This window comes from Aspergillus pseudoviridinutans (genome assembly GCF_018340605.1).
Source record: "Aspergillus pseudoviridinutans IFM 55266 DNA, scaffold_3, whole genome shotgun sequence".
NCBI classification, from domain to species: domain Eukaryota; kingdom Fungi; phylum Ascomycota; class Eurotiomycetes; order Eurotiales; family Aspergillaceae; genus Aspergillus; species Aspergillus pseudoviridinutans.
In genome coordinates, this window is record NW_025091283.1 from 2,062,195 (window position 1) to 2,089,324 (window position 27,130).

The following is a 27,130-nucleotide window of genomic DNA, read 5'->3' on the forward strand; positions in this document are numbered from 1 at the left end:
TTCTGGTTTAGCAGGTGCCCATCATTACACCTCTCATAATCTACGAGTATGCAGTAAATTGTAAGTACTTTGATTTGATACATAGACGCCCCTAATACACGTAAAAATATGTTGCTGTCATAGTTTACTGCACTCTGATACCCTATCTATTCTCCCTAGTTCTAGGCTTATTACTATGCCCCTATGCGGATGTCCTTATTTCACTGCTATATCTGCAAGACATAGTACCTCTTTTTTCAATGCCTTTATTTTCTGGCAATTCTGCCACCTCTGCAAGGCCTCAAGCTCCTTGCTAATAAACTTGTAGCTAGGCTCCCAGCATGTCTATGATGCGCTTAACTCAAACTTGGTTGATATTATGTTTACCAGTTAGATATCCATAGTATAAACTTTACAGAGATCACTAGTTTGACTTCTTTCAAAGACCTCCCAGGCCCACACCGAAGGTAAGCTGGCCAGATGGTAAGATGGTGAAGGCTCTAGGTCGTAACTTTGCGTCGAGAGTGAGTAGGAGAAACTTCGAAGTTAAAGCTCGTAGGAAGCATAGCAATTGCCCGGCTAGCTTGGAAACTGTAAAGGAATATATAGAATATTCCTGTTATAAGAAATTCCATTGTGACCAAGCTGATGAAAGATACTTGGACAAATGCATTTCTTCTATTGACTCTATCTACCATAGGCTCTCCTTCCTCTTTCTCCTCTAGKAGACCTGATTTTCCGAATTTGATGGAACTCAAACATGTTTATATTTACACCCCATTCACGCAATAAGCGTAATCTACCCAGAGGTTGCTGCAGGTACTGTCCAAGTATGGATTCCACGCTCTCAGCTGTGCAAACGTGATACCATATTGGCTATCAATCTTAGAGCAATCATCGCCAGACGCAGCAACGTACCACTCGTAGCAGGAGGAAGTGGCCCCAGGCTGTGTTGGCGCTGGTGGTGCCAATGTCGTGCTGGTGGGCGAGGTGCCGGTTGACGAAGGGGTGGGAGTTGGACTGACCGAGGAAGAGGCGGTAGTTGTCACGGTGGTGCCACTGACTAATGCTACACAGTAGGAAGTGTTTGCCCATAGATTAGTACAGTCTGTATTGATCTGAGGATTCATCAGGCGGAGTTGGTTGAATGTGATGGAGAATTTCATCGCAATCATATTACAGTCATCGCCGGTCACTGTATCATAGTACAGGCCACAGTTAGCGACGGTTCCGGGAGGCGTCCCCAATGCTGGAACTGCTGTAGTGGTGTAGGTAGCATTTGGTGACACTGGTGCAGGTGCGGGAGGAGGAGCATATGCACCTCCAGGGGGACTAAGGACCGTTCTGTTAGCATGTGACTAGATCATGTAAGGAGAGGGACAGAAGATTGTGAGCATACCCAATGCAAATAGTATCTCCAGGGAACACTGGTTCATGCAATGCAGCTGCATTCCACCTCATGAACTGTATATATGATATATTGGAATAAGGGCCGTCAGGTTTGATGAGCTCTGTTCCCCAGATTCCACCATCGACCCAAATTTTTGCAACATCGCAGGGTTCAGGAAGATAGTATGTTCCATTATCCATACGCCTGCAATTGATGCCTCGATTAAGGTCGCGCAGGGAAGCTGTCGCTACCTGATATTCCACTGAGAATGTACTGCAGTTCACCCATGGTGCTTCTAGAGTGACTGTACGCGCATATTTACTAGGACCAGTCCATTGTAGCTCAGGGCGACTTGATACAGATGTTCAGCTTAGATCCCAATTCACTAAAATGAGGGTAATCTAGGGGCTCTCTTACTTTTCTCATGGAGGTCCTGATTGATCCAGGACAGGGAAGATATAGAGATCTTCTTGAAAACTATAGTTTTTCTGGATATTTGCCCATGCCTGGGCCTTCACTTCACTGTTTTGTGGAGATGGTTAATCCTCTGATGGTTAGGGTAAAATCATGGAAGGAGTATATTACTTATATATCTCACCCCATCTAGACATGAACCCCAGTTTGAATCACTGCAGGAAACAAGGGGAKCACTGGATTTCAAGAGGATATTCGTCATACTCCAGTCCCAAGCTAGAGTTCAACGTGCCCTCAGCAGGGGGTTTGCCGATATATCAGTAGTCAAGTGCTGGAGAAAGGCACTTAGTTATTCATCGTTAGATCAGATGTAATGGAAATATTTTGTAGCTCACCAGCCTTCCTCCCGGAATTGAATGTTGGTTGAGGCGGCGGAACAGTGTCATAAGGAAGAATCACAGTTCCGTTTTCATCTACAGCGTTGGTCCCATTAAGAGGATCATCTGTGCGCCATCATCAGTGTACCAGAATTTTCCGCCAAGCTAGGGCTCTGGAAAAAAAAAAGACTGACTTATCCAATCTGGACACCACTTGTCCGTGTATTGTGGCCAAGTGACTGTCAGAAGATATTCAACAAACCATTTATCCTGCTCAAGCAAACACCAGGAGGAGCCGTCGGCCAGGCATATAAGATTGTATTTGTACTCATAGAAGTCAACTATCTTCTCCGCATCCATTGTCGAGCCGCCCAGGGGAATTGACAAGTCCGCGCAGCTCGATGTCACAATTCCTTTCAAATTGGTCAAGGATTAACAGCATTCCGGCGTGCAAAGACTGCCATAGTATCAGCAGCTGCACTCAGTCTTCCTTATCTAGCAGGACAAACGCTGTTAGGTTTGTTGCATTCCACCCTACCCAATCTGTTTGCGTGTACAGACAAGAAACCAAAGGATCGCATTGCAGGGATATGTTAAAGCTTGAAAGGCATTCCGCCGAAGTTGTGGTCAGGAAGATGGCAGACTGAAGGCCATTGAACAGGGGAGTTGCCGCATAAGCTTTACCTGCGACAGCGAGAGATAGCCCCAATATTAACTTAGTAACGAGCATCGTGAGGGTAATTCTCACTGGAGGAAAAACAGCTCTCTTGCAGTCCAACAGGCGACAGGAGGCAGAAAAGCCCTCATAAACAGAGAACAAGGCAGCAGGATCGATGGGCTCCCATGCGGCATAACTCACAAAACAGTATATATGCATTTTCAGTCCTGCCCATTTCATCATAAAATTGCTAGTATCATTTCTAGTCAGGGTTAACCAATACCAGTGGTAGATACCTACCACCAGAGTCGAGAGACTGGGTAACCAATTAATCTCCTCCAGTTTTACCCTTTAACTTGGATTAAAAATACCTACATCAGCGATTTAGCACTAATACTGGATAAGGTATATATCATGTCCAAAGTGGGTCTTAATTCTTGAAATCTTAAGCCTTCCTGTTATTACTCAGCAGTGTCAGCACTTCTCTCAGGCAAGATACATCAATCACATGATGGGATTCAGTGCAAACAAACAATACCAAAATGACACTGAAATATAAGCTTTCATCTACGGAGTACTGGCAAAATTACTTCATGCTCTATAATATACCAGCAGGGAATCATGACAAAATTAATTAAGTCCAGAGTCAGGATTATAGATACTGCCGGAAAGCCTTCTTCTAAGGAGTACTCCGTAGACTAAGACTTAGGAAATCATAGTGGGGATAATCCGAGACACCATCATAAAGGCTTTTTTTTGAGGCTTCACAATGATCGCTCATGGTGCCAAATACGCGGTGCCCAAAAAGGTACCGATCTCCGCAGGCCATGGACAAGCTAGGTGCGGTATAACTGAAGATGGTTCGCTGAATAATGAGAGCCTATTCATCACGTAACTCATAAGTTTAGAGTAGTAAATGAGGATGGAATGGCATGTATATGTATTACACTAGGATTAGTACTTAAGGAAACTAACACACATTCAAAGCTGTATCTATCTGAGGAGGCAAGACAAACAGCTTCAACTTGTATTGGCCTCCACTTGTGAAGTAGACATTACCCAATTACCCCAAGTGGAATATGAAAAGGAGGGCAGGACTCGCAAGAGCCAAAGGGATTGCCTAAAGTTCTTAGACCGACTGCTTAACGCCTAGCGGAATGGATCCAACAGGGTATACCATATGGTAATCATGGCTATGCGCTGATTGCGTAGACATGATTACCAAGGTAGGTACTACCTAGGTACTGAAGCTTGCTAGTTTGCTACATACTTTAGTAGATGAGACACACAGTAAACAAACTGATGATTGAGCAGTTGTATTCAATGGTATGATTATGATAGTTATTAAGTACATGAAGCCAGGAGAAGCAGCAAGAGAAGTCATAATTTATAATAGTAGGCAGTCATGCTTGGTAATGCTGTTTACAATATTTAGCTCGTCATCCGCCATAGCAGGTTTCTAATTTTAAGGGTTATAGGTTGTTTCTTTTCTGCCTAGACAGTGAAACACTAAGACTGCCAAGCCCTCCAAGACCCTAGGACATTTCAAGTCTCTATCTTATACCAAGTATGTACTAGAATATTTGCCTAAACTAGAAGGAGGAACTCAAACCAGCGCTCTCACCAACAACCTGTTATTAATACAGCTCCGAAACACAGCCTTATTTACACTGATAGGCAGACGCCGGCCAGGTCTTCACAATATTCATAGGTGAAACATTGTTAACAATCCAACTCTCAGCACCATTTTCCGCCTCTCGTGCCTCATGAGTCGAGCCGACCGTACATCAGGTATGTGAGCCACCCTATTTGCTCCGTGTGGGCCTACAGTGGGGGTTCAAAAGTATTTGATCCCCTGAAGCCCGCTAGTATCACCAAAGGGGGATCAAATACTTTTGAACCCCCACTGTACTATCGTCTATCCCTTCCTCCTCCTTCCGCTCCTCCGAGGCTCCATAATCGGCGGATGCTCGGGTCGTACGGAGTACTCCCACTCGGATCTTCAACCTTGACAATCATATCCAGAAACTGGAAGACTGAAGGAGGTCGGAGATGATGCATCTTAAATCTCACTCTTTTTTTAGGGTCACTGGGTCACACTAACTACAGTCCAGCCTCGGTCTAAACCTCATATCATCATATAATATTACCTAGCTGGTCTTCAGTATTACGATGTATTACTATCAAGATTAGTGGTATCTATCTAATTTCCGTGGTGCTGTACTAAGCACTAGTCACGCAGGTTCTCCACTGCAGACCAGAACCTCTTCCATGGCATTGTGCCTGGCCGAGTCATGGCTCAGCAGAAGTACTTCAAGCCTGTGCAGAACCCATCAAGTATAGCATTTTTCATTATTGTTTCCTAACGCATTGCAAAAATGATGGGCCTCAATAAGTTTCATAGGTTAAGTATTCTTCAATTGCTTGTGGTCATTTCTCTGCTGTTGTTAATACATCCAGCACTGGTTCAGTGCCAGCAGGATACTATCTGCTCAGCAACAAACCCTTGCAAAATTAGATATTATTCAAAATATGGAAGCTGTAGTTTTGGCCCTGAGTTTTGTGGAATCAGGAACTACACAAGCACCTGCGATGCAAAAGCAGAGTGTGGATAATATGCAGCAACAGGGCACGAGAAATGCCCCCTCAATGTCTGTTGTTCATCATTTAGATTCTGTAGAACAACAGCAGAGTTTTGCGGAGATGGCTGTCAAAATAGCTGTGGCAACATCAAACGGCCATCTGGGACAGGAACCAGCGCTCATTCTAGGACAATCAGCTACTATGAAGCATGGTTGTATGGGCGCCAATGCGACTCAGTCGCCCCAGAAGATATCAATGCCAATCTCTGGACTCATATAAACTTTGCTTTTGGATTGATCCATCCTGAGACTTTTCAACTCACCAAGATGAACTCATACGATGATCAGCTGTATCCTTGAGTCGCCAACCTCAAGCTGCAAAATCCCAGTCTCAAGATTTTCATCGCTATTGGAGGTTGGGATGCCGGAGGCAAGGTCTTCTCCAACATGGTGTCAACCGCGGAAAACCGGGCTATATTCATTAAGTCTGTGGTMCAGTTTTGCAAGACCCAAGCATTTGATGGCATTGATATTGACTGGGAATACCCCGTTGCTGATGACCGCGGTGGGCGAGCGGAAGACTTTGTCAACTATATTATATTTATGAAAGAGCTCAAGTCAGCTGCTGGACAGCTCAGACTTTCTTTGACCCTCCTAAGCAGCTACTGGTATCTTAAAGGATTTGATGTGGTCAATCTTGAACTGTACGTTGATTGGTTCAACTTTATAAGCTATGATATATATAGAACCTAGGATGGCAACAATGCATATACTAAGCAGGTTGTAAATCCTCATATAAACCTGACAGAGATATCATAAGGCCTTAATCTTCTATGGAGGAATAACATTCCCTTGAAGAAGGTTGTGCTTGGTCTTGGGTTCTATAGCCGATTATTTACTTTGTTAGATCCATCGTGCAATACTCCCAGCTGTCCCTTTGCCTCTGGAGCGAATCCTGGTAAGTGCATAGGTTAGGCTGGCATTCTCTCTAATGCAGAGATTAACAGAGTTATATAAGTATACAACCTTACACTAGTCATGGATAAGGCTGCTGGTGTGAAGTACATCACTTAGGACAATAACCAATGGGTCTTATATGATGATGCTGACATACTCAAGATAAAGATGGATTTCGCAAACAAGCTCGGTCTGGGCGGAACTATAGTCTAGGCTTTAGATCTAGATAATATAGACTCCCAGTCAGCACAGTATCTCAACTCAGGGGGGAATATGACCAATATAAATGGTTTTAGTATTGCAAAGAAGGCAGCTGATACTTAGTAGGCAGTGGCTGCAAAGTTGGCGTTCTGGACTCCCTGCATGACAGAGAAGGAGTAAAAAGTCTAGGGCTGCCCTGGTAGTAAGTATCTCTATTCACACCTTCTGGATTTACCTATAGTGCTAAATTTGCCATATCCTTTTAGGGTACCACAAGCTGCTAGTAGGGCATGGAAAGGTGTACAACATGGATGATTTCAAGGCTGTTGAGGGTTGCCATGGGTCACTTAACAGGTTGTTGTGTCTAAGCAACAAGGCTGTCGGGCGCAATTGCGCATGGAATAGACGGCCAGATGGGGTTCGCGACAATTCTAAGTGCATCATATGTATATAGCTAATATCGGTGTTTAGAGCAAGATTTGCAATCGGCGCTGCCCTGAGGGTACCATCTATCTCACTTAGAATACACATCCAGCTGGAGACAAGAAGGACTGTGCCCATGGAACTTATATTTCAGTTTGTTGTGAGGATATCAAGACCATTGCGCAGGTATGCCTAAATCAGTACTCCAGTGATATTATCTTCTCTGGTAGTTTTTTGAATATAGGAGCAGTGGACTCCTTGTTCTCCTTGAAGAGCGTCACCAGCAAAAGAGACAATCCTGAGGCCAGCGATGTTAGTAGCGAGCTTGATCAGCCATTATCATTAGTACCAGAGTCTAGATATAGTTCTCAATCACTAGGTAGATGTGCCTATGATGGTTATGACCCAAGTGAGAAACCCCGCTGAGCTTGTTTTCTAAACCTAACTGAGTGGCAGGCAACCCCTGCGACATAGATATTGATTATGACTTTCCTCAGCCTCCAAGAGCGTATAGATATATCCCGGCTTATGGATTCTACATGCTGTACGGTGGTCCTGGGAGCTACGGACTAGGTCCTTGGCCGGCAAATCCTCCAAAAGCCACTGTCATGAGTACAGTGACCCCTGCATCGAGCACAAGAGACAGTGTTTATATAACCAAAACCTGCGACGGTATGAGGACATCTAACAGCCGCAACTGAATATGTGCCTGACCTAGAATTGCTACCAGGTCAATGGTATCCCCAGGCCTGTGCAAACATTTGATCGGCAGTAACTTGGTACGGGTTGCGAACCCTTTCATGTCCTGATCAGATAGTTCCCTATAACACAGCTTGAGCGGGACCAGCACTGTGGTCTAAGAAGCATCATAAGGATTGGAGATCATGGATTACTTTAAGTGTCTGGGCTCCCTACGCTGGTGTGACTCTTCCTAGTAGATGTTAAGCAGATGAGTGGCCACCATTCAACCTCTGGGGGTCGCGAAACAAAGGTCCCGCTGGCATCATAATTTGATACCTCCTGGGAGGACAGAACGGAGGTTTGAACATACTATATCCCCCTTGAGGATTATTCCTGCGACCTGTACTAATCAACATCTAGGTGTTACAAACGATCCCGGATCTGTGATTAGGGTTGAGCAAGATTGTAAGTCCCTCTCTTAAAAAACACTATGCTTTGACATTCCTAACCTAGTCTTAGGTGGAGCAATTCCGCCTCCTGTAATAACCAGCACATCAACCATTAGAACATATGTTAGAATATTCATAGATACTGTTTGGGTCCAAGAGCATCTCACCTCTACTGTCACTTCAATTGTCGTGGATTGGAAGAGCATACCCGTCATTCAAGGAGATCCTGATCTTCTCATAGCCAATGATTACTGGCCTCGCACGCTGTATTTGGACGCTGAGCCTGGGTTTGCTCTGCTGGCAGACAACAGCTATTATTTTTGGAATGGCATACCCTTTAATTTTCCATTTTGCTACACCACGACTCCTGCCGCTTCTGTAATGGGTATGTTAGCTCCCCCTGTTCTTGGATTCTCTATTTTTTACTGATATATAATGTTCAGCTGGCAAGACCAAACCTGTCAAGCGATCTGGGGAACGAGCGATGGAAGTGTTGATATTTGATGATGATAGTATATTTATCCTGTCCTGTTTGTCAGGGTTATCTGCCAAACTCACCGTATGCAGGTGCCTGATATGTAATAGATGATGGTAATAGCACTCGCCTGGCCAATTCGTCCGAGCTTGCTGAACATCTTGGAATCAACGCGTGCGAAGATCCTGAATGCACTAAGGAGAAGGAACATCTGTGATGTCATGCAGCGAAGCATTGCTGCAGGCTCAACTACATTCAAGAGCATCAGGAAGAGGTGCAGTCTATGATTGTAGTGGGCATTGATTCTCCAGTGGCTTTTGAAATAGCAGGCATCCCTGTTTTAGAGGTTTTGATACATCATGCAGCACCGACGTTACCTGCCATGAGAAGTCCCTTTATTGCTACCGCAATGCCAATGCGACCTGGGGTATTGATACTGACACCTAGTCCACAGCAGACCCCACAGCCTCTGGCTTAGTCTGGCGCATTAACTTCCAGAGTATGCATAGTGCTGTTGATGAGAGGGTACTATGTTGTAACCAGTGACAGCTCATTACATTCAGAGATACTCATCCTTAAAACTAGATGTATAACCGATATATGAACTTTCATCAATTCTAGGAAATTCCGAAGGAAGGTCAAGGACCATAGTTGGGTGAGATATGGTGGTGCTAGTTGGTTTGCTGAGATTAAATTCCCAACGTACGAAATCAGCCTTGGAGTTGGGAGATGGCATTCTACTATCCTTTGGCGGGAAAAAGGGGAAGGTGTTATTGTGAACCCGGGAGCCCTCCTCATAAATCTTCCTGTCTTCTGTTTCCCATGCACCTGCAGCGCGAACTAGCATATAATTCTTCTAGAAGTATACATAGTGCTCCCCATCTTTCCAACCGTACTTTGCGGCGCTCCTGGGCGTTGGGGAATAATAATAAATGCAGGGTGCTTATAGTGCCAGGACCAGTAGTGGCTTCCTTCCTTCAACCTCTCTATTCTCGTTTCAAAAGGCCAGATGAATAAGATAATAAAGTTGATTGTAATGGCGCAACCATGAATAAAATCACACCCAGGGGACTTGAGCCAAAGTGCCTCTGTGTTCCGCCCTTGAGCATCCAGGGCATCTGTCATGATATTGAGAGTCACTAGGCCCTTGGCTTCGTATCCAAACACGACTAGTTCATTTATCACAGGATCCACTTTGTGATGTGCTGTAAACATATTTGACTTGACTTGATCTCCAAAGGCGTCATACTTAATGGTATCCAAGGTGTCTGGATCACCTGCATAGAAGATAGCGACCTCCTTGACTACAAGAAGCTAACCAGCCCAGTAGACAAGATTGATATTTGCTGTAGAATCCACAGCCGCTCTCACACAAGGATGGTGTGCGAATGGGTTCCAATGGTGGCCGAATAGGGCCTATGCCTGCCTTGTTTGTAGCGCTCCATTTCTATATAGCGCATCTTCATATCCGCACGACGTTCATGAAATCTGAAGGCAGAGATGTTCATCGCCGTCAATGGGCACGTTACCTGCATCTGGTGGAACAAACAGGTCGACCATGATACGGTAGAAGGTGCCGTTGATCTCTTTCGGAATCTCGCGAAAGACATCAAGGTCTGCAACTTCGCCTTCGGGGCGGCAAGGGAAATCGAAACCCGTGAGTCAACGGCGACAGGCCTTTTCGAGACAAGTCCATATCGACCATCGCCACGCCACCTTTTGGTTTCAAAACCATTAACTGCCTCCTTGGGAGCTCCCATTCGATATAAGTTAAGATGTTCGATATAAGTAAAGAGCAATGTTGAAAGAAACGGTGCCTCCTAGAGTAATCCGTTCGGCGTCGACAGTATGGCTCTTTATACACCTGAGCGAAGAGGCATCAAGGAAAGCATCGCATCAGAATATCGGGTTCGATTCACCCTTTCAACTGCCGCTTCTGAACCCAAAATCACAAAGAACAAATGCTTCACACATATTTGATTGGTTCTTGAACAGGTCCAAGTCCAACACTGGAGCAGACTCCGACCCCGCCTCCTCTCTGCCGGAGATACATCCACTGCTAGTGATGCAACGAATCATGACTGGCTACCAGCCTGACAAGTATCTTGGACAGGATAAGCAGCTGACCAGAGGATAGACAAGGAACTTTATGCAATACTTGATACGTGGACCATACGTCAGACGCGGCTACAAGATAACAAGGCTAAGCAACAATCCTCCAGTTCCGAGATTCCGGCTTTCACTCCTGCAATATTGTAATAGATGTAGCGAAGTGGAAAATCACTCCAGTGAGGGCCAATATGGTAATGTCTTTGCTCTGCTTTACATCTTCTTATTAACTTGGCTATAGGATTCACGGTTTGGCATATACAGAGAGTTAAGCTGCACATAAAGTTCTTATTATTAACTAGATTATATCTCAGTACTGGTCTCTAGAAATTTAGATGGTTCGTCACTTTGCTTAGAACTCACGCTTTCCTAAGATGGCACAATTATATCAAATTAAAAAGATTCCGTGCCACTTTTGTCAATCACTAGCTGTAGCAGCTGCAGCGCCCATAGAGGATCCTTGTGCCTCTAATCTAGTGCAGCTTAGCTGTACTACAGAATCGCATCATGGTTGGTACAACATTTACATGGTTGTGCGTACTATGTCTAAGTAAAAAGAAGAGTATGTATGCTACTGCTAGTAAATATATTTAGCGCTTGGGAATGATCTTAGCATAGGATCAAATCATATGGGTCATAGTAGGTCATTTGCCTCAATAATGGGCCAGCCTAGCACATGCTTCTAATATGTATATGGAATTCATACTCCATATGATCTGTGTGATTTCTAAGATTAGTCCATGCGCACCCGGCCGCATATTTCTCCAAAGTAAAGCCAGCCTGCGATTCTGGAATGCTTATAAATACCACATCCAAATGTGGTTTGCTCATAGAAGACCCTGACAAGGACAGGCTACATAATACATAAATTCTCTTTCCCATCTCCCTCCTTTCCTAATATGATTCGCGCTCTGCTTATCCCACTTGTGATTGGCGCAATAGCATCTCTTGCCTTTACAGCAAAGGTTTAGGTTGCCTTAGGAATCTTTATTTACTCTTATAAATTAGATGACTCTGATCTACTCTTTTTAAATGTTAACATGCCTGTCTTGTCTTGTCCCTAGCCTGATGAAGTTATAGTAAATACCTTGAAAATAACTACTATCTCATCATCCTCTGCTTCTACTCAACTGAACCTTGTCCGTCGCATTAATATCCACCGCAAGAATTATTTACCACCAGCTTTATATACTGGTCTAGGGTATCTCGAGACGCGACCGAAGAATATAAAGGGAGTCATCTCGTTCGACACCGGCCTCCTATACGAGACGGCCGTATTGCTCACCACCAAGAAATTAGTCCTACCTGCTGACACAAATGCGGGCGGGCCACTCGTGTTATCAGCATATGGGAAGATCCACGGGTTTCGAGACAACAATCAGTGCGCATGTGGCGCACAGGAAGAAGTGGTCCACATCTTCGTAGGCACTGTTGAAGATACCCCAGCAAGCTCTGGAGGAAGGTCGGTGACGCGTTTAACGGCGTATTAACTCTGCTAGGAGGCAATGAGGAAGGTAAATAAAGGCACGTAGTGCCTCGCGATCTAGTACGATGGAAGCATTCTGACTTTGCGGATGCATCATAGCGGTTCCGGAATCGCGCGCCACGAAAGCAGACCGCGATAGGCCTTGACGAAGGCCTAAGTTTTGTATAGTGTACATGCACATAAAAGGAAGCATATAGCTGTGGTATGTAGCCTGCATATCGTTTCGTTGTGAGGGACCAGGGTAAAGGAAATCTATCAACCAAGCGACTATACAGGCGGGGGTGAACATTAATCTTGAGTGACCAAACTATTCGAGGCACTATATACATGCCCAGTCTTCTCCATCAAAGGCAATGGAATGGGAAAGTTTTGATGCTGTTAAAAATCCTCTTTCCTGATCCACCACATAAAGCCTTGGTGTGTCCGTATCCTTCCCGCATATGCATACCCGTGATGTTACTGCTCCGATATCCTGGACTTGTTGAGGAGACGTCAAGACTCCTATGCTGGTCAAGGGTATACCATGCACAACCCCGCCTGTCGCTCCCTTTCATGTTCTTGTTTGATGACATTGATCTTCTAGAATTTATAAAAGCAAGCCATTATCAAAGACGTCACTAGTGATAACCCCGTCACAATCGCGGTGATGAGAGCCATGATAGACCAGTCACCCTTCTTTGCAGTATAAATATTGACTAGTGTTGTGAGAAGCCCTGCAGTGGCATTCAGAAGAGTTGGCCTAGTGATTATCTGTCAGTCAAAAGATGGCCCATGCACAATTATACATGGGGAAATCACACATACACAAACAATCTGTTAAAAATCTAAAAGTAGTTGTGTTTCCATTTGAAGAAAAGGTACACCATCGTGCCTGCCCCTACCCCGAGGAAGGTACACGCTATGGCCAGCAACGGGGGGTTTTGGATTGTGTTGAGGACGGCCTTCTTAGTATGGTTATCTTAGAGCCCTTGTTTAAGTGTGTCAGACTTCTGGAGAGTGGTGAATATCCCTGGGATCACTAGGTAGCCCACCAACAATGTCCAGTTTGCAAAGCTGGATAAGAAGTTGTAGACCCAGTTAATGGTGTCCAACTCAAGCAGCATATGTACGTATTCTGTCTTGATTGTCAGGTTAGCTTTAGTAAGCGATATGCCTGGTTTGTCGCTGGTTGGAGATGGAACGTCTGTAGCTCTGTTTTCGGGCTCATGGGCATAATAAGATGGTTCGCTTGGCCTAGACATGGTAAACGCCTGATTGACCAAGACAAAACGGTTGTAAGAACGGACTGAAAGGAGAATGCAAAATTTTTGCACTCGCACCGCAATAAATATATTTCTGGACCATCTTGAACAACAATCGCTGAGGCACTCCATGTGCCTCATATGTAATGACTTATTATCTCTCCGTGCGCGATACGTTATGGAAAGACCAATTTAAATCTTGTCACATGATAGTCTCACCAAGGAGGCTGCTGATATGATTCAGCAAATCATGAGTGAAGCCAGACATCTACTGCAGTGGTTCAACCCGCCACTGGTTGACAGAATCTCAATACACCGACATTATTTGAGAAATGCTGACACGACCTGATAATGGGATTCACAATGTGCAGCAAAATTGGCAGAAGGGAAACTGACTCTTAAATTATGTCTTATAATGAAGCCGCTAGTTCTCTACTGTAGAAAAATACGAAAGCTTTGTTCTGTTGTCTCTCAAGATTGCTTGTTGTCTACAGATTGGATAATAATATACTAGCATGTATTTAAGGATCTATTGAAGCTGCAAGCTGGTCTAAGTATATTGACTTGCTCTTTGGGTGATTGTATAAAGTATATTGACTGGCTGAAGACACCATGGTCTGGTACCAAAGGTTAGAAAAGGATGCTTTGTACAACTTGTCAGCAAAATTTGAAGAAGTACTGCTGCTAGGACTATTTTCTAATCTCCTTACCTTAAGAAGCTCCTTAATCATCACAGTTAGTGGTGCTTGTATAAAATCATGGGTGAGTAAACCCATAGTCCCATGTCCTCCTGAAGGACCTTTTAGGTCTAGAAGCTTCTAAGCAATACCTAACACAGCTTGGATATTACTGATTTTTTTATGTGATCCAGACTCCCAGACTATACTCTCTCTAATATCAGCTAGAAAGCACTTTCAGCTATGTTAGATATATAGCTATGTATAGCTATCACTTACTGATTTTGACCCCTCCATCCTTAGTGATGGATATGCTGGTCTCTGAAATAGCACCATAGCTAATTCCAAGAATTCTATGGATATATAACAACCCTTGGAGGACCTAATTAAGGATGTTACCTATTTATTTTATTGAATTAAGGATGTATATATTATGGCAGATTATAGCTACCTCAACCTCCCTAAGCCAAAAGATAGGCTGTAGGTCTTGTATCTCCTTTAGAGTGATACCCTATCTTTTATAGATAAAGAAGATAGAATGCTCTGAAATGAAAACTTCTTGAAGATTTATAAGATTAGGGTAAGAGATTTCTATTAGGTAATGCACTGCAACTTTAGCTTTATATAATTCAAGTTTCTTGATGAAGGCAACAGGTGCATCTTGTGTAAACTCTATAGCATTTATTCTACTAAACCTTGGCTCTAAGCCTATGAAGAAACAATCTATTAATTTATATAGATAGCTGTATTTGACAAAGTTGGTTATGAGCTTGCCCTTCTTATTAACTGACAGAAGTTCCGCCCTGACCTCATTGTGATGGTGATGAGGTATTAACATTTAAATTAGAGAACCAAGCTCTCTAATTAGACTTATATCAACCAACCACTGTGGTCTAAATGGGGTTATAATAATCTATAACTTAGAAAGTTGTGCTTCAGAGAATTGCAAATGAATATATATATTTATATATATATATATAGTGTCCATTCCCTGTTCTTTGCCTAGAGTCTTCATGAATGCTCACAAGCCAAAGTGTTGGCTAACCAAGAGCACATACTTGACTACTGGAGCAATAGCAGCAACAGCCCGCAACTGCTGAGGGAATGTGGTGACAGATAGTATCTGGGGTCTCATTCATGGTCCCACTAGCACCCATACATGTAAACCATCTCTGGCTAGCAAGATACAAGGTAACATACCAACTCCTTTGCTAGTAAAGGGACCTACTAACCTCTTAAAAAGCATGTATCTAATCTTCTATAATTCTAATTGCGAGGAGCATCACATCAGCAAAATATATTAGAAACACAGTGGACTGGAAAATTACCAACCAGGGAACAGCAACATGATTTGCTCCAGTGTCATATGGAGATGGACACTAGTAAAATAACCTTAGTAAAGCTACAATTATGCTGTGTATTTTAGGAGGATTACAAAGTTAGACCCCCTTGCACAAAAGTTAAACCCCCATGCATGAAACAGAGACTTCCCTCCCCATCCACCCCCCGAAAACCCAAAACCAAACCAGCCTCACTGAGCCCTTCCCCTCCAAAGACTGCCCCAAAAAAGCACGCCCACCAACTCTTCACAATTGTAGGTTGTGAGATAATGTAGTCTACTTCCCACTAGGAGTGTACATAACCTACGAAACAAGATAAATAGTATGTCCATGTTCTGTCTTTTTTCAATTCATTATGTGCTTAATCTTGTGGTTTTACTTTGCTCCCTTATTGCACACTCCTGCATCTTTGATTATCAAATACTCATAGGTTCCACAGCCACACTTCTTTCCACAATATCGACGCCCAAGTCAGTTCAACCAGGACAATGTCTGACCAGATTAGGGGTTCGTCTGCCCCCGCAAGACGGGACACCGTTCTACCAACCGTCCTTCCCAAGTTTTTATTTGAAAAAGAACCACCCAAGGTCCACGTGTCTGGAGCATTCAGGAACCAGAGGTTCCCACCGCCTGACAATAAGATCTTCCTGCCGATTATAGCAGCCGCTAGAGGGATGAGTTGCTTAGGCCACACTAATACTGGAGAGTCACTAGTGTCCTATTTCAAGACATGCCCTCTAGTGAACCTAAAAGTTCCCACCAATCAGATAGTCAAAACCTCGCACAAAAACCTCATTAACCTACAGGATGCCTTTCTGGAGGAAAACAGACTCATATTTACCTATGACAATTAGGGCATCTCCTTACAGGAGATCCTACATATGCACAACATCTTCACATTTAACAAGAGTGCAGTTGCTACCATCTGCAAGGAAGTTCAACCCATCAAAGCCCTTCTATTCACGCACATTGCGGTTTGCGGACTTGACTTAACTAACTTAAAATAAGATTCTAAACAGCTTAAAGTACTTACATAATAAGATCTGAGTTGTGCATAGGAGTCTGTCGTGTCGCACTGTTATTATAACAGACAAAGGTCAAGTCAAGATTAGTATAAGGTCACCTGATTCATTGGGTCTATGGGTCACTAACTACCTTTCCTTCTAGCTAATATTGGTGAAAGCATGGCTCAAGGACATAAAATAGACAACAGACATCTAGACATTAAAGGAATTCTACAGATCGCAGGGGCACTCCTTCAGGTTATACCCAGAAATAGGTCTGAGAAGGTGATTAGTGCTCAAGCGGAAAGTTTTGTGAGGACTCCAACAGATACCACTGTTGATAAGCTTTTATCAGTAGGTACTTGGCACAAGCTCAAGTCGATTAGACAGCTAACAATATATTAGCACCGCTTTCTGGAGGAGGGCGGTGATCAGTAGTACCTGCAGCCATTTGCAATTTTGTGCAGGGTCCTGCACAACTGTTCTAATAGTTGTTGATATTCCCCATCAAGGAATCAATGGCATGATGACTTGAGTCAAGCGCTGCGATCGTGTCACTTGCGTAGTATGATTGCCTTTTCTGTCAGAGCGAGTTATGTCACCATCCGGTGCCTTGAGTTATATGACACATTGATTTAAACATCGTCCAAGACTATAACTTCCTTACTCACCTATTGAGGACCATTTATCTTTCTGCTGCCTTTAGATGCGTCTTTCTACCTCTTGATAATGAAACTGTAGACGTCCTACCAAAGTCGGTACCAATAAGCTAATACCTATGGTGTTGAGTCTTGATATAGATCAGTTGATGAAAACCAACGCATCAATGATTAGGGCTAGAGTTGCATTTGGTCCGAGTCCAACCCTAGTTAGAACTGAACCGCTGTGGTTTCGAGTCTAAATTTTTTAGAAATTAAAATCAAACCTGATCCATTCTAATTTGGTGAGTGTTTAACAGCAAAATCCACCCCTAGGCCTACCAACCAGGTAGCCTAATGATATACCGGTCAGGTATACAATCAACACATGATATAATAATCCATCCAGGATTAAGGTCAATCTAAGGATAATATAAGAATAATAATAGTAGAGATAGAAGCAAGGCCTATTAAGTATATATACCTAATAGTAAGAGAGTAACTAATGAATCAGAGTAGTGAACTTATACTTAAGTAAAGTACTATTATTAAATATAAAGAACTAAACTAAGAGTGCTAGATATAATAGTAATAAGCATTCTTATATAGTTCCTCCTGTCAGTCCTATCCATAAGGCTATTATGCAGTCCTATCATGGACCTTTATTCGTAGTCTCTAGTGGTTATCTCTGGCTTTGGTCCCTGGAGGACCTTTGATTGTTCTTAGCATCAGGGAGTCCAGACCTTTTAAAAAAGCTCAAACGGCCTGATCAAGTCCATGCCATACTATCAACAGCGTCGTGGTGCGCTAGGTTGCGGCTCCCTGCTGGACACTGCTTGGGCTATGATTGGAACTCCTATAACTGTAAAGCACAGTTGATTAGACTGTCAATAAGTGCCAGCTTCTCTCTACTATTGGTCGATTTGTTAGTAAGAATAGCCCACAGCACTTTTCTATTAATGTTCAGCCCTAAGCATGCCACATTTAGCTGGATGATGCTGGAATTATGCTTATATAGGCATTTTTTTTTATCATCTTCCGCATATTAGATTAGGCATGATGTATAAATAAGATAACTTTAGAGCAAGAAGCGGCAGCAGGAATGTGGCCTAGACTATACTAAAAGCACGGGCCGAGGTAACGTCGGGCTTTTGGTTTCAGGGTTGTATGAAGGTGGACTGAGCTGAATTGCAAGTTCACCTACCTCAGCACTTGAGATAACACATAGTTGTTAAATATTTATGTCTACAACAGTACAATCCCTCCACTTTGATAGATTGGGACACTTCTTAGCTTGTGGAATTCGGACATTCTTTTTCTGCTTATTACGGCCAGTGGGGAAGGTCTCCAACCACACGGGTCCATAAGTCTACATCGCTTTTCAGTCTAAGTGCAACTCTACTACTCCGCACTGCCTCTGCCTTTCAATGAGCCCGCGGCAGAGCTGGCCCTCTATTATTATGTACTATCTTGTATATAAATTCTAAACCACTCCATCCAAGCACATACAACCAATAGGGTGTGGAAAACAGGGCTTCCCCATAGCGAACTTTGGCAGCGAAGAGGCCATTGTGCTTAGAAAACCAACAGTTACCTGTACAAGGTTCATCTGCTGGTTTTCTTGTAAGTAATTGATTAATTATGGTGCTTCAGATGCTAATTTTCAGCATCTACAATTCCAATGTAATGGCTGGGCAGGACAAGCGAGCAGCGACCTCCGCAGCGGGGTCATCCGCAACGACCAAGTTAGACTGTGGGTATAGCCCTCCATGAATTGCTCGTAGTTGCCATGATATTGCCCTCTCTTTTTCCCTTTCTCTGTCTGGAAAGCGTGTTAAACTTCCCGTCTTATAGCTTGTACCGTACTCCACCCCATCTGGTGAGATGACGTCGGGGAAACGGGTACAAGACGAGAGCGATACGCCAGAATACTGTTTCCTTACTTCCAGGCTGACATCAATCATAGCTCAGTCGACGCGGCTTGCAAACTTGACTTCTAGGGTTTTGAGAGCTTCTCCGTCCAAAGGACTTGCTGCCCCTGTTCTCTTTTCGATTCGGTCGCAGGGAGTTGTTCCATCTGAAGGACTTGCCGATTCTGGCTAACCGTGATAACCGAGCCCCAGGCCACTATATACAATTTCAAGTATGAAATTGTAAACGCCTTCACCTTCGGGGATTTGGATATCAACGAAGGACAAAATTTGCTCCCTGGCTATTTCGGTGATATATTCCAAAGTCAAATGTTTCCAGCGATCCTCTACAGAAGCACCCATGCCCAGACCTTTTCGTTTTAGTGCAAGATCAATCAGGTCCTGGATAAAAGACCATGATCAAACTTGGACATTCGAAGAGTCGATCTGGGTGGAATGAACGGCCGTACTCTGCGATGGAATATTTGTCGGCGCTGTGTATAAGCTGTCCGTAAGAAGCATATTGGATATTGTAGCCCTTAAGGATTACATTGTTGCTCCGATAGTCGTCTGTGGGTATAAACCTTCGTGCTCGAGGATTCCTGACTTTGTTATAGTGCGAGGTGAATTCGACGATAGCCTTAGCAAAGTCGTCTTCCCCGACCGGGATGTGAACGGATTTGTGTAATTAAAGTTTGGTTTTAAGGGCAACACTCCTATCGGCTACAGTTTCATCACGGTATTTTTCCTCATGCTGGGTGTAGAGAATAATGGTATTGCTCCTATGGAGGTTTGTGCATCTCATAAATACTTTTTGCTGGGGGCCGCCTTTCCTGTCGTGTATGAACAAAAGTTTCTTGGAAAAGCTGTTGATACGCACCAATATTCTTCCATCTGCCCGAATACCTACCATATAAGAAATATGCAGAAGCCAGCGGATGGAACTTGCTATCAACAGCCGGTTTGGCCAGTGTGGTGGTGGTGGTGGTGGTGGGTGCGGATACCAAGAGATATGCTCCCTTTCCGCAAAAAGAAAAAGCAACGAATGGAAACTATTCTGAGTCATTCCTTGGTCTGGAAATGTTACTTCAAGATCCGCAGGAAGGCTATGAAGCTGCTCCAAGGCTGGATGAGGGCGTGCAAAATGACCTGGCAGGCACGCTCCTTGACCAAGGGAGTGCTCCTGCTCTATTCCTACAGTAGGCTTTGGAGGGTGGCGTTTTAGGAATGCGCGTGATTTGGGCGGAGTGTCATTTGGCTAATAATCTTCAATAGACACCCTACATCTTTCACTATGTTCAAGATTAATATGAATGTGTTACTCAACTATTATTATTTTTGACTATTTTGCACATTGAGACAACCAATTGATTCATTAAGTAGCTGTTGGTGCCCGAGGAGAAAGGGTTTGGGGATTGACAACTACGGGCGGGGACCATCGGCGGGGATCACTGATCCCCACTTACCCCATAAATAAATAATCTTATAGAGCAGACGCTTGGCAGCCGCGTTTATCATAAACTAAAGCAGCTTACGCAGTAGTGCGTCATGCATGGGTAAATCCTTTGGCCAGAATATCAAATTAGGTCTGGCGTTGGCCACCAATGAGATAGGCAGATTCTCGCCACTCTCCCATGAGAAGATTATTGCCAATTCTCTAGAAAGTCTCTGGAGGCTCTTTGAATCCAGAGCCTCCGCTGTCAATGCTGTTCTTTGTAGCAGTCGCAGATGTGTTAATGCCTGAGCTAGATCCTTGCGCATTAGAGTACATATTACCATTATTGCCTAGCAACCCTTCATTTGAATAAGACCTAAACATTGAAAGAAAGAAATAAGATAGCAAAGCGGAGCGTTCAGAGCATAATTAACACACAGAGAAAGCAATATTGACCGAGGAGGATAGGCCAGGAATAGGAATACATCACAATTTACCCTTTACCCTGCCTCTCCCCATAAGACATCACTCCCGCAACATATCCTGCAACATAACTCCCCGTTTTCTCTATCATACTGCCTGTCGTCTTCCCCACCTCTTCTTCAAAGGTATCCCTGCCGTCTGAAAGGCGTGGACTATATAACCAGCCGCTCCCTCTGGCGTTCGCTGCACAAAGAGCACCCCCATCGAGACATAGAAGACGGCGACAATACCAGCAAGAGCCCCCTGGATCGCCTGGATGATTTTACCACGCGATATATACAGGGAATTACCAAGGTCTCTTTGCTCCCCAGATGCAGAGGCGTTAAGCAACGCATTCATGCCCTGTAGAGAGCCAAGGGCGGTCACTAGTGCGAGGGCAAGTGAGAAGGCACTCAATGTGATAGCTATCACTAACATTGCCTTGTATGACTTCTTCCTGGATGTGCCCGTGCGAGCAACGAGGAGCATAATCCCTGAGGTGAAAAATAGAAGGACATGGACGAGAGGAGGTTCACAGAAGAAGACATTCTCTTGGAGGTGTTTGGCTTGTGGGAGGGTGGTGTTTAGAAAGGACCGAACGTGGGATTGGGCACCAGAAGAGTTAAGGGCTAGAGGCTCCCAAAGGTCTTCGCTTAGGTTGTCCAGATCTTTCCGGCGCATGTTCGAGACGCAGTGGGTGGATGTTTGTGCGGAGGAATTGCCATGGGGAGAGGACACCTTAGCTGCTTCGGTGGCCGATAGACATCCTCCTACGTACAGTTAATTGGGACGGGTCTCTTCAATGAAGGAAGATTTGGCTCTTTTGTCCACTCACCAAAGTAGCCCACACGAAGTGAGATATCGTATGTCCCGTTTGTTGAGAGTTCAGCGAGGTAGATTTCATTAGCATTTGCCGTTGTCGAGACGCAGCTAGTCATGATATAAACTGGATGCCGTTAGAGACACACCGTATCACGCATGTAATTGATACTTACGACCCAAGACGATGGCCACCAGATAGGAGAAAACCGCTAGACACACGAGTAGACATGACGAAGTTTTTCCTTTTCGGTTACCTACTACCGGGACTCCGTTAGTGTTATTCTCAAAATGTTTCAGTCGCTACAAAAGAAAGTCAGTTCTCTTACTTGGTTTCTCAAGAACTACCGTCTGTGGAATAGGCGCATATGTCGGTGCATACTGAGTGTTCGCGGGATAAGGATGAGGAGGAGGGGCAAGGTGAACTTGACTAGTGGACGAAGTTGGCTTTTTCTTGCCAGTGGTCTTCTTTCCTGTCTTCTTTACCCCAGTCTTCTTTGCCCCAGTTTTGACCTTCTTTCGTGGAAGTGTTGAAGAGCTGGAGGTCTCCATGGTAAACAGTAGGTAATGGAATGGAATAGAATAGCTTCGCAAGCTGTCTGTGACCAGAGGCACACTCACGACTTTGGATCAGTTTTCCAGGGCTGTCGTATCCATTTATCTACCCGGTTGAACTATAGAAGGGGCCCTATCGGCTGAGTAGTAAGCCGTACATTTCCATTAGACTTTGGTGGGAAATGGGTTCGCCCCGAAAGTCTATACCTCGTATCCAGCCTTGGCAGACCCATAGTTTGTCGATCGCACACCGCGGCATCCAATGAGGACAAAGCACGCTAGCACTAATGAATAAGTACCGACAGTAGCCTTGTCAGTAGCCTTGTCACCTTGCTTACCTTCGAAAAAAGCAATATCAAAAACGAAGACTCTCAAGTGCCCAAAAAGAAAGGTGAGCTGTGTTCAGCTTCAGCACATGCAACTTGAACCTGTAGGCCCAATTAGCCTTCTTACATATGTGGTGGCTGATTTAGCCTGGGGCAAAATGAGGCCACCAATACTATGCGACGAACAGGAATTAACCTATATTTAGCATGACGTTGTACCTCGATATGCAGTCTGGGCTGCCATTTATAATACAACAAGCCCGACTCAAGGGTTTTGGTTTATTCGACGTGATTTGCTCCTGCTACGTATCGATACACCGTAGATTATGGTTACTGTCGAAGACGGGGTAAATGTAGCCAAAAACTAAACTCTGGACTCGAAAGCACCTGCAAAGTCCACTCGAGAATCTTAGGCATCGACTCTAATGGCACCCCGGAAGATTCAAGATCACTGAAATTGTGGCTGATGCATGCATCGCCCAGTTAATTTAAGACCATATTATCTTAGGTAGTGCCGTTATTAATGCTATTCTGCAGATATGGCAAAACTCATCACACTAATCCTAGCCTGACAAACAGGACAAGTGCATTTGGCCCCTTTGTACTCCCTAGAACGGTGGAGGCTTAGCACACTGGTGTGGTGGCACTTAACTCAGCCTTGGACATCCATACGGCTCAAGAGAAAGGAGCGCACCCCCCTTCCCCCCCACCAAAAAGCAAATCGGCCCCAGCGCGTGCCTCCATACCACTCTCCAAAATCTTCCCTCTGCCTGAAGGTTGAGCCCGTCTTAGCGCCGCGAAGTCCATTTGTCACTACATATCCCGCCCATGCCCTTGTATAGGACTTGGATACGCAACCCTTCCCTGCCAAATGTTTTATTGAAGTTTACATACGCCAGAATCTCGCCATGTCTGCATATACCACACCCATTCCTCTTAGCGGACGAGGCCTAACGGCAAAGCTTGTGCGCCGAACAGAGATTCCAAAGTCCGATAAGGATGACGAGACCAGGGCCATTGACATTGTAGCTGTCCACGGCCTGACCCCCTGGGAGTCCTACACTGGCTCTTCCTTCTGGCTGCGCGATTTCATTGCAAAGGACATTCGAGGGGCCAGAGTGTTTACATTTGATTACGACGTCAAGACAGTTTGGTTATGCGAGGCACCACTGGAGGGCATACAGGACGCGACCGGGGCTCTGCTTGCTCAAATTGCTGCTATTCGGGAAGAAGTCCCAGCGGCACGGCCTCTAGTGTTGATCTGCCATGGCTTCGGTAGCTTTATCGTTGAATCAGTGGGTCTTTGTTTCAGCGACACACTCCTCCCATTGTGGTATCATGTAGCTAACACATTATGGTATGAAGTGCCTGAATGATGCCTTTACACACTTTCCAACTATATTCAATTGCACTCTGGGGGTCATCTTCCTTAGTACACCGCAACGCACGTCACCTGAGGTCCCCTGGGCGACGCTTTTGATGCGTTGCGCGAGCGACGGTATACCTCTAGGGTCGGCCCAGGTTGAACTGTCATCTTTGGGAGACCTTGGTTGGGCAGAGAGCAGTGTAGTTGCTCTGCGCGATATCTCCGAGGGCTTCAAGGCAAAGGCAAAGGCAACTAAGAAAATGAAATTGCTTTTCTGCTACGAAGATGTTCCGACGCCACCACAACAAGAATGTGTAAGTTTTAGTTCGCAGGCTCTTGCGTGAGGGGTGTGAAATGCTGATCCGCCTATAGAGTTTGAACGAGTACTGCGCAGCCCTTGGTCTTCGCAGCGAGAAGGTCGAGTTGATGGTGGGTTGCAGTCACCTCTCCATGGCAAGTTTCCTAAGCAGGAAGGATGAGAACTACCAAAGGATTGTCTCTGTCATCAAGAAGATTCGCAAGTCGGCATTGAAAGATACGGAATCCACTTTTACTTTGGAACTTTCTAAATCTGGGCGGCGTAAAAACGTTCAGAAAATTCAGAACCCCCGGGACATTGAGGAATCTCAGGCCATGAATGTACATGCCCTCCCGAGTACCTTGGTCGTGGGTCAACAGAATGTCAGCTTCCAGAACACAGTTACCGTTACCCACATTACCCCCAAAGTCACGCCATTCTCGCCGGTGCCAATGCATGCATCCAGTGCTTGTGAATTAAGCCATGGCACGTTGCCGGGTACCATGATCACGCTCACTCAGCCAGCGCCAGCCTATGGCAGCATCCAGGATGCGTCAAGGTCCTCTATCCCGACTCGTCCCGCTACTCCACAACTCACGCAATTTGGTCCGAACTTGAAGATTCCTAGGCGTCCTGTTGGCCTGCCCGCTAGGAAGCCAATATTTGTACCGCATTCTACGTCTGGTCAATTGGGACAGGAAAAACAACACTCTCAACGCCCACTCACCAACATTGCGCCAATCACTGCGCCAGAACCGAATTCCTCTGCCAAGTCAGGCAAGGAGCCCAGAAGGCCGCACGAGGCCGGTCCTCTGGCTCCCGCAAAACTACCATCGAAACCTGGAAATGCGGCACTCAAGCCACCAGTAGTCCATCAACTGGTCGGTAATAAAGGCATGCTCTCCGCCTCTCTCAATAGTTACAGGCCAGACCAGGAAATGCATTATCCAACTGCCCATGGCATACCAATCGGTTCATCCCAGCATATCGCCCCGCAGCCTAGTTCAACCACCTACCAATATCCTCCAGTCTCGCATCCGCTTCCTACCAATCATCCTATGGCGCATACAACCGCAGCAATGCCTGTTCAAACCAAGCCCCCAAAGAAAGTGGCAAAGCCGCCAAAATTACTCTCAGACGCGCCAAGCACCAAACCTCCAAAGCTACCAGGGACGAAGTCGGTGCCCCAACAGACCCGTTCCCAGAAGATTGAGCCAGGAATTAGACCCACTCCGATTTCGACTACCGCAGGTGGAAGAACCATTCCCCAAATCCATCCAGCGCTTTGTTCAACCGCTGCACAGCAGAGTCTACGGGAACCGCAGCTACAGCCCAGCTTTACTCCACCCCCCAAGAAGCCCGGGCTTTTCAGGAGGCTGCTCTCGGCTGGCAAGGTTTCGCAACCTCCCCCCACCCCAACAGGCTCCAGAGTGCCCTCTGGATCACAAGTTGGTCTACACCAGCCGTACAACACGTCCAAACCTCCGTCCAGGCCTCCCAGTTTAGGAGGCTCTGGAGCGCCCCCGGGATCACAAAGTGGTCCATACCAGCAGTACAAGCCGCCCAAGCCGCCTAAGCCGTCCAGGCCGACCAGCTTAGGAGCCCATGGAATGTACTCGGGACCACAAAGTGTTCCATACAAACCTCGCTTGCCGCCGTATGGCCCGCTGAGACCTGCACAAGGCCCACCCATGCATGGCCACAGTCCTCATGGCCATTACGGGCCAGGGCAGCATCAGCAATGGGCTCATGGTAACCAATGGGGCCAAGGCCATGGTTTCTATAATGGACCAGGTCCAACTCCTACTCATATTACCAGTAATTGTCTGATGATGCCAATAGTTCCAGTTGGGCCTATAATTCCAGAGGAGCCAACGGGCCCCGTCGAGCCGGTAGAACCAGCTGAACCAACAGTTCCAGTTGCCCCAACTGTTCCAATTGAGCCTACAGTTCCAGTTGAGCCTACAGCTCCAGGTGCGGCTAGCCTACTTGCGGCTCCAGGTCCAGTCAAGCCAACAGGTTCAGGTGTCCCAACAGGTCCAGCCGGGGCTACAGGCCTAATTGAGGTGACAAGCCCAGTCAAGCCCGCAGCTTCAGTTGAGCCAACATGTCCGCCTACAGGTCCAATTGAAGCCACAGGCCTAGTTGCTGCTACAGGCCTAGTTGCTGCTACGGGCCTAGTTGCTGCTACGGGCCTAGTTGCTGCTACGGGCCTATCCAAGCCAACGGACCCAGTCCAGCCTGCAGGTCCCCTCGAGCCTACAGATCCAGTCAAACCGATCGGTCCATTCGAACATACAGGTCCGGTTGAGCCTACAGGACACAGCTTTACTTATGATGAAAATCATGGACAGACCTGGAAGCCTGGTTATAGTCATGATCTGGGTTATCATCCCGAAAGCCAAAGTAGTCAAAGCGGAAATATAGCCGCTGGTCTTACAGGTCTAGCTATAGGAGCGGCTAGTGCAGCTATTCTGATGGCCTCTATGAACCATGGCAACGGTGACAATGAGCATAACGTCGAAGAGGTTGAAGATGACAGTGGAGACGACAGTGATGAAGATGAAGGTGATCATGATAGTGAAATGGGAAATGATAGTGGTGAAGAGGGAGGAGAACACMAAGATTATGACAATAGTGATGAAAATGGATGGGGAGATGATAGCGATGAGGATAGGGGAGAAGATGAAAGCAAAGAAGGCAGTGATCAGGAGGAGGGAGATGAAAGTGAAGAAGGCAGTGATCAAGAGGAGGGAGATGAAAGTGAAGAAGGCAGTGATCAAGAGGAGGGAGATGAAAGTGAAGAAGATACTGATCAAGAGGAGGAAGATGAAAGTGACGAAGATACTGATCAAGAGGAGGCAGGTGAAAGTGAAGA

At 45.4% G+C, this 27,130-nt stretch overlaps 4 protein-coding genes across 4 annotated transcripts in view; 1 reads left to right on the forward strand and 3 right to left on the reverse strand.

The window, feature by feature from the left end:
* Positions 1 to 749: 749 nt before the first annotated feature.
* Positions 750 to 1,440, reverse strand: Asppvi_004447 (LysM peptidoglycan-binding domain-containing protein; the record flags this gene model as incomplete). The annotated part of the gene is made up of 2 exons (XM_043300400.1): positions 750 to 1,311; positions 1,379 to 1,440. 2 exons carry the CDS (start codon positions 1,438 to 1,440, stop codon positions 750 to 752), a joined length of 624 nt encoding a protein of 207 aa, XP_043156335.1.
* A 660-nt stretch (positions 1,441 to 2,100) lies between these two features.
* On the reverse strand, positions 2,101 to 2,520 carry Asppvi_004448 (uncharacterized protein; the record flags this gene model as incomplete). The annotated part of the gene is made up of 3 exons (XM_043300401.1): positions 2,101 to 2,114; positions 2,179 to 2,286; positions 2,355 to 2,520. 3 exons carry the CDS (start codon positions 2,518 to 2,520, stop codon positions 2,101 to 2,103), a joined length of 288 nt encoding a protein of 95 aa, XP_043156336.1.
* An 18,476-nt stretch (positions 2,521 to 20,996) lies between these two features.
* Asppvi_004449 (uncharacterized protein) lies at positions 20,997 to 22,259 on the reverse strand (the record flags this gene model as incomplete). The annotated part of the gene is made up of 4 exons (XM_043300402.1): positions 20,997 to 21,658; positions 21,724 to 21,834; positions 21,884 to 21,964; positions 22,037 to 22,259. The coding sequence occupies 4 exons, from the start codon at positions 22,257 to 22,259 to the stop codon at positions 20,997 to 20,999; spliced, it is 1,077 nt and encodes a 358-aa protein (XP_043156337.1).
* Positions 22,260 to 23,496: 1,237 nt separating this feature from the next.
* Asppvi_004450 (uncharacterized protein) overlaps positions 23,497 to 27,130 on the forward strand; it is a gene marked incomplete at both ends in the record, with an annotated part of 3,945 nt that continues 311 nt past the window's right edge. The window contains 3 exons of the mRNA XM_043300403.1: positions 23,497 to 23,883; positions 23,954 to 24,268; positions 24,327 to 27,117. Of these exons, the coding sequence (XP_043156338.1) occupies positions 23,497 to 23,883; positions 23,954 to 24,268; positions 24,327 to 27,117 (3,493 nt within the window). The remainder of the gene's footprint in view (positions 23,884 to 23,953; positions 24,269 to 24,326; positions 27,118 to 27,130) is intronic.